Genomic DNA, 6,888 nt, shown 5'->3' with positions numbered 1-6,888 from the left:
ATTTTAGTGAACAATAAACTTCAAGAACTCTATATGAATAAAAAATGTCCTTTAAATGTATTTATTTTTACCAGCATATACATATATATCTGTTTTTAATGAACAGCTAAATTAGGAAAATCCAAATTAATCAATTATGGCATTACTATAATGCTCCAAGAAGCCTACTGTGAAATTCTGGTATAGCCACCTCAGAAATTTGGGGAGCCAATATCTACCAGATGATTTCTATATGTATAATTTTACTTGCAATTCACAGAATATGGGATGAAATCAGCTATTTAAAAACAATAGTTACTGAGCCTATTTTTAATGCCAAAATACTCTATACTTAGGACATAACAACTAATATATCTTCTGTAATAGATGTTACTCATATAAAAATGTAAAATAAAAATAATTTTGAAAGCATTTTTAACATTAGTGGTAAACATGAATCAGCAACAGATACAAGGCACCAAATCTTAATAACATATGAACACAGGAAGATAAATTTTGTCATTGTCACCTACATTAACTCTTAATTTAATTCAATATTAATGCCTAACACAATAAAATTTCAAACAGCATACTTACTAAGATTTTGGCAGTAGTCTGTTTAACAAGATACACAGCATACTAGAGGTCTGTCACTCAACTTGCTTACAGTAAAGCAGCTTCAATATGAAGGGATAAAATACTTTTAAAAAACCTTCTTACACACTAAATATTCTGGCAAGTGTGTAATTAAATACAGTGATTAAATTAGTTGGGTAAGATTAAGAAATGACAAACTTGAAATTTCTATCCAAACATAAATCATAAAAAAGGGATCGTTACTTAGAAAGAATATTGCTGCATTGTCAAAACTTAACAACATAAAACATGCAAAAAAATTCACAATCCTTATTAGCAAAAATACACCAGAGCTGTTTAAAACCATTCCCGTCCAAAGGTTATCAAAATTAATTAAAATCATGTTATATTCTAGTGCTAAAGATTATTCAGTACTGTATAATGAACAGTGCTGAAGTGGAGGTAACTGTCATAGATTTGGGGGATTACACATATTGTAACCTGCTGTCTTTCTTGTTCATTAGAAGCAGTATACAACATCTCAGAAGTCGACTAAAAAATAAAAAAGCAGCTGTACTAGGAAAAAGAAGGTGTGTGAAGATCAAAGGCACACTATTAAGCTAGCCAGAGCAGCGAACACTCCCCACCACTTTCCTTTGAAAGACCATTCCCCATGTAAGCAAAATTTCATTGAAGAAAAAATAAAAGAAATTTAGCTATAAAAGTAAGTATTTGAGACACCAGTGTTCAGATCTTGCTTCCAAGAATGTCAGTTTATAGTTGGCAGGATATTTCTGCTCACATTTTACAGATGTGTACAAATTACATACATTTAACTGAAGATACATATTTTGACCAAAATTAAAGTCTAAAAGATTATACTTTAATTCCAAATGTTTTAAGCACTAGTGTGACAACAAATTTTTTACTTCCTAGAAGAATAACCACATAAGAAAAGAGAAATACAAACAAAATCCTGTATTTAATTTTCAGGCAACAAGTATGGCCCTTTCTGGCACAGTGGTATTTGACTGGCAACTAAGTCCAGAAATAATTCTATAACACAGGAAAACTCATGCATTTTGGTAAATATGCCTTAACTTTCACAGTTGATGTTTCTTTCAGATTTTCCTTTTCTTAATGTGGAAATCTTGGGGTTTTTTTCCCCTTGATGATATCTGGACTTGTGACTTGCACCAGACTTTTTTCTTCTTCTTCTTACTATGTTTCCTATGAGGCTTCTTCTTCTTTACTTTCTCCACAGCTTTTTCTTGCTCCTCATGCTTTCTCTTCTTTTTTACTTGAACCTCCTCTTCATAATCTGATTCGGATAAGGATTCAGATGATAAATGTTGATCTTCAGGATAAGCCTTCTTTCTTTTTTTACTGAGACTTCTAATACACTTTTCTTTCTCTGTTTCATTCTTCAACTTCCTTTTCTTTCTTATAGATTCCTTGCTCTCTGATTCTGATTCTAATGTAGAGCAGTCTCGTGATTTGTATGAGCGATTCTTCTTTTTCTTTCTCCTTTTTCCTTGTTTCTTTTCCTCATCCTCAGAATCTGAAGAACTGCTTGAAGAATCAGAGCTTGTTGAAGAAGATGATAAAGACCGACAAGATTTCTTCTTCTTCTTCTTCTCTTTTTCTCTTTTTTTAGATGAACTTTCATTTCCACTTAATAATTTCTCTCTGCTTTTCTCTAGCTCTTTCTTCCAGTTTTCATTCATTTTTTCTTCAAATTCAGCTAATGCCTTAGAGCCTTTCTTTTTATTTTCTATTTGCTTCTTGACTTCTTCCCATGTAGGCCTTGGTCTATTTAGGTAATCTTGTATAGTTGGGCCTGAAGATTGAGTTGGGCCTCTCCATCTGGCCATTGCTATAGGATTCATATAGGCCACCCGATTATCCCTCTTTCCCATGGTGCCTAAGAGTTTTTAGAGTAGACTTTCAGTGGCCAAAGAAAATAGAGGAAGACACTCTCCTTAAGTACTTCATCTGCTGGTCAACCAAGCAGGCTCTATTCTATGAGAGAAGTAGAAGGAATGGTTAGAATGCACTTTAAGGTAAGACAAAAATAAAGACATAAGCTTAATTGTTCACTATCACAAGGTATAACAAGGTATAACAGATATTAACAAATTTTATAAGTTGGGAACAAGTAATATATATATTTAAGTTTTTTTTTTGCACAGTGCAGACACTGTGGTATGAAAGCAACATAAAATTAAAGTTTTCTATATGGTTTATAAAGTTTTGATAGGTATCAAAAATGTAAATAGCAATGTCTTTTCATTGTATGATACTTAAACATTTGCTTTCATTCATTGCTTCTGTACATGGTATATTAAGAGAAGTGTCCATACCAGGTAGACATTCTCCAACTCAGGAAAGTGCAACAAAATACACACCAGTCCTCTTGACAGAAACCTAAGAGTAATGCTTGAGAAATATTTTTTTCCTCAGTTCTCACATGTAATCCATTACAAATTCCCCAAAATATGTCTCATATACATTAAATCCTCTCTAAATTTGTTGTCATCAACTTAATCTGGACCACTATTATCTCCCACATTGACTATTAATCTTTAGTATATATTAAGAGCTATTATTTGTTAGGGATTGCTTAGTGCATTGCAATGTGTCCTCTCATTAAGTTTATAACATAAAACCTACTATGCTCACTCTATTATTAGTTCTATTTCATGCATAGAGAAAATGAGCCTTAGAGAAACTGGAGTATAACTTGCATAATGCAACAGGATCAATAAACTGTATAATAAGCATTTAAATCAAGACATTATTTTCCCAAATGCTGCACACCTAGCACATCAATATACTCTCTCTTCTCATCAACTCATTAACTGGTGGAGCTATTTCCACCCTAACTCCCTTGCTTTCCAGTATAGCTCTCAGCAAATCAGATCATAAAACACTTCAATGTGTATAATAAGAACCAATTTGAAAAACGCTATAAAGGTATTTTATGATGTGCACCACTTTTCTCTCTTACTTTCATCTAGACACTCAATTTTCTCTGGTCTATACCCTCCAATCTTCTCTTGATTTGTAGAACATGCTAAGTTCCAAGCTTAAACAGAAAAGTAAATTCCACCTCATTCTACAGGTCCCAGCCTAAATATTAGTGTTTCAGGAAGGCAAATATTAGGCTGAACTACATAAAATTGTCTATTTTATAAGACAAGCAGTTCAAACACCATGATTTCCTATAGCTCAACCTTATACTAAAGAAATTTGACTAATCCTTTTTATATATCCCAGTTATTATTTCTTTAAGCTCAAAGGCTTATTTAGTTGGTAATCAATTATTTTATGTGCTTATGATGTGTGGGCATGTGTGTTTTGAACTGATAAACATTAGGCCAACATTGATGAAGGCCATGATGCTCAGTTTAATTTATCATGTTGTTCTCAGGATTTAACAGAATCTGACCCATACTTAATATTCCGGACATATTTCCTCCGTAATGAACAAATGGATGGGTGGTTGGATGGATGGATGGAGCTGGGAGAGAGAACCATTCACAAGGAGCCTCCTGGAAATTATGATTTCTATAGAGGATTTTGAATAAAGAGTATGAGATCACACCAAAAACCAAGAAATATAGGAAATATCAGGAATATCAAGAAAAGCAAACATTATGATAAAAATACATAATGAGTTAATGGCTACCAGGTAATTAATGTTGGTGGAGCCTGAAGAGAAAGAGCCCAGGGAAAGAATTTTAAGTCTACATCCACAGAAGAAACTTCATTATAGAACCCTTATTCAGTCATTTTTAATCTTGGATTTTGTCCTATAGTTGATAGGGAGCCAATAAAAGGGTATATGGTCAGACATATAGGATTTTCATCAGTCTCCATCTCAATTCTTACTCTTAAGTCAACATAAAATATGTATACATCACAAGTTCAATGCTAGAGACATTTCTGTGGCTGATGTCAGTGATAAATTCCTAGATAAATATGAATTGACAAAACTGAATGGAAAGATATAAAGGCCCTGAAGAAATCAATAACAGGCAATCAACTAGAGGCAGTAATGAAAACTCTATCAAGTAAGGACCAGGTAGATTCACCATTAAATTTTACCAGAACTTTAGGACAGAGCTAACACCAGTACTAACACCGAACTCTACAAACTAACACCAGCTCACACCAAACTCTTTCATGAAACTGAAAGGGAAGGAACAGTACCAAACTCATTCCTGGAATCCAGCATTCCCCACATGCAAACAGAAAAAGGACTCAACCAAAGAAAGAAAACTACAAGCCAACTTCCTTAATGAACAAAAATGCAAATAGCTTCAATGAGATACATGCAAACAGAATGCAACAAACCATTAACATCATACCCATGATTAAATCAGCTTTAATCCAGGAATGAAAGGATGGTTCAACATAGGTAAAACCATAAATGCAATAAACTACATAAATAGAAATATGGACTAGAATCACACGATCGTCTCAACATATAAAGAAAAGGCTTCTGACAAAATCCAAATTCCATTTTACAACAAATCCATTGTGAACATCTTATTAAATGGGAAAAACTAAAACGATTTTCTGAAAAATCAGAAGCAAGGCAAAAGTTTCACAACTCTTGTAGAATATAGCACTTGAAATTTTAGCCAGCGTAGTTAAGCAAGAGAGAGGAATAAAAGAAATGCAAATAGTAAAGGAAGAAGTCAATCTATCCTTTTTTTGCAGATGACATGATCACTTACACAAAATACTCTACTAAGATATTCTTATAAATAATAAACAAATTCAGTAAAGTATTAGGACACAAGATCAGCACACAAAAATAACATTGTGCTGTTGCACATCAACAGTGAACCCACCCAGAAAGAAATGTGGAAATCAATGTCATTCACAATAGCTTTAAAAAGTAACTAAACATCAATCTAACCAAAGAAATAAAGGTCAGTATAATGGAAAGTATACCACCATCAAGAAAGTGATAGAAGAGGACTTCAGTAAATGGAAATATATACTCTGTTCTCAATAGGCAGCACCAGTATTGTTGAAATGGTCGCATTACCAAAAATGACATACACAAGCAATGTGATTCCAATCAAAATACAAATAACATTTTTCAAAGAACTAGAAAAAAATTCTAAAATTTATGTGGAATCATAAGAGACCTAGAATGGCTAACGCAATCCTGAGCAACAAGAGTACAGCAGAAAGCATTACAATCCTGACGTTCAAGTTACAAACAAAGATATAGTAAAAAAAGCAGCATAATGCTAACACTCCCTCAGATATGTTGGCAAACAAATAAAATAGAAACTGCAGATACTATCCCAAGAACCTTTGACCTTCTGATTTTTGATAAGGTGGCAATGACAAATGCTAGATAAAAGATAGCCCATTTTACAAATGTTGCTAAGAAAACTAGTTACCCACATGTACAAGAATGAATCTAAATGTATATCTCTCACCTTATACTAAAGTGAAATCAAAATTTATCAATGACTTAGATATGAAAATACAAACATTTAATCTCCTTGAAGGCATAATTGGTAAAACTATTGAAGACCATGGGCAAACACTTCTGAACAGAAGACCAATTGCACAAGATACAATATTAAGAATTGACAAATGGGATCATATCAAGTGAAAAAGATCCTGCACAGCAAAGAAAAGAATGAATAGCATGAAGAGACAGCCTAAAGAATGGGGAAAATTTGCCAATTACCTCTCAGTTAGAGAGGTAACTCTATCTGAGGTTAGAGTTTCCTACCTCATTTGAAGGAACACAGTTCTAGAATATATGAAAAACTCAAAAAATTATATTATATTATATTATAAATATCCAAAAAAAAATTGACAAATAAAATCAGTAGATATTTCTCGAAAGAACTACAAGTGGCCAGTAAATATATAAAAATGTTCAGGATCTTTGACAATTAAAAAATGCAAATTAAAACAATAATGAGACCCTATTTTACTCCAGGAAGAATCACTACTACCAAGGATTCTAAAAACAACAAATCCTTGGTATGTGTGTAACAAAAGGAACTCTTCCTCATTACAGGCACTAATGTAAAATAGAATAATCACTGTTGAATTCAGTGTGGGACTTTTCAAAAAACTAAAAACAGAAATTCCATTTGATCCAGGTATACTTTTTCTTATTATCTTCATGAATGGATTCAAATCGTTACATTATAATGACACATGCATACCCAGGTTTACAGAAGCATAATTTTCAAAAGCTAAATTATGGAAGTGGCCTATATGCCCATTAAAATGATTAAAGAAAATGTGGTGTATGTATAAGAAATACTAAAAAGAAAAAAAAAAAAA

At 32.7% G+C, this 6,888-nt stretch overlaps 1 protein-coding gene across 1 annotated transcript in view; it reads right to left on the bottom strand.

Annotated features, from left to right (window-relative positions):
* Window positions 1-51: 51 nt before the first annotated feature.
* Window positions 52-6,888, bottom strand: part of Fam133a (family with sequence similarity 133, member A) — a 43,068-nt gene continuing 36,231 nt past the window's right edge. Inside the window, 2 exon segments of the mRNA XM_013507343.1 lie at window positions 52-1,762; window positions 1,764-2,577. Of these exon segments, the coding sequence (XP_013362797.1) occupies window positions 1,652-1,762; window positions 1,764-2,474 (822 nt within the window). The 5' untranslated portion in view covers window positions 2,475-2,577 and the 3' untranslated portion in view covers window positions 52-1,651.

The sequence above is a fragment of the Chinchilla lanigera genome, unplaced genomic scaffold (assembly GCF_000276665.1).
Source record: "Chinchilla lanigera isolate Chin_1 unplaced genomic scaffold, ChiLan1.0 scaffold00124, whole genome shotgun sequence".
Lineage (NCBI taxonomy): Eukaryota > Metazoa > Chordata > Mammalia > Rodentia > Chinchillidae > Chinchilla > Chinchilla lanigera.
The sequence above is the reverse complement of the archived record's forward strand: the minus strand, read 5'-3'. Positions and strand labels throughout refer to the sequence as shown.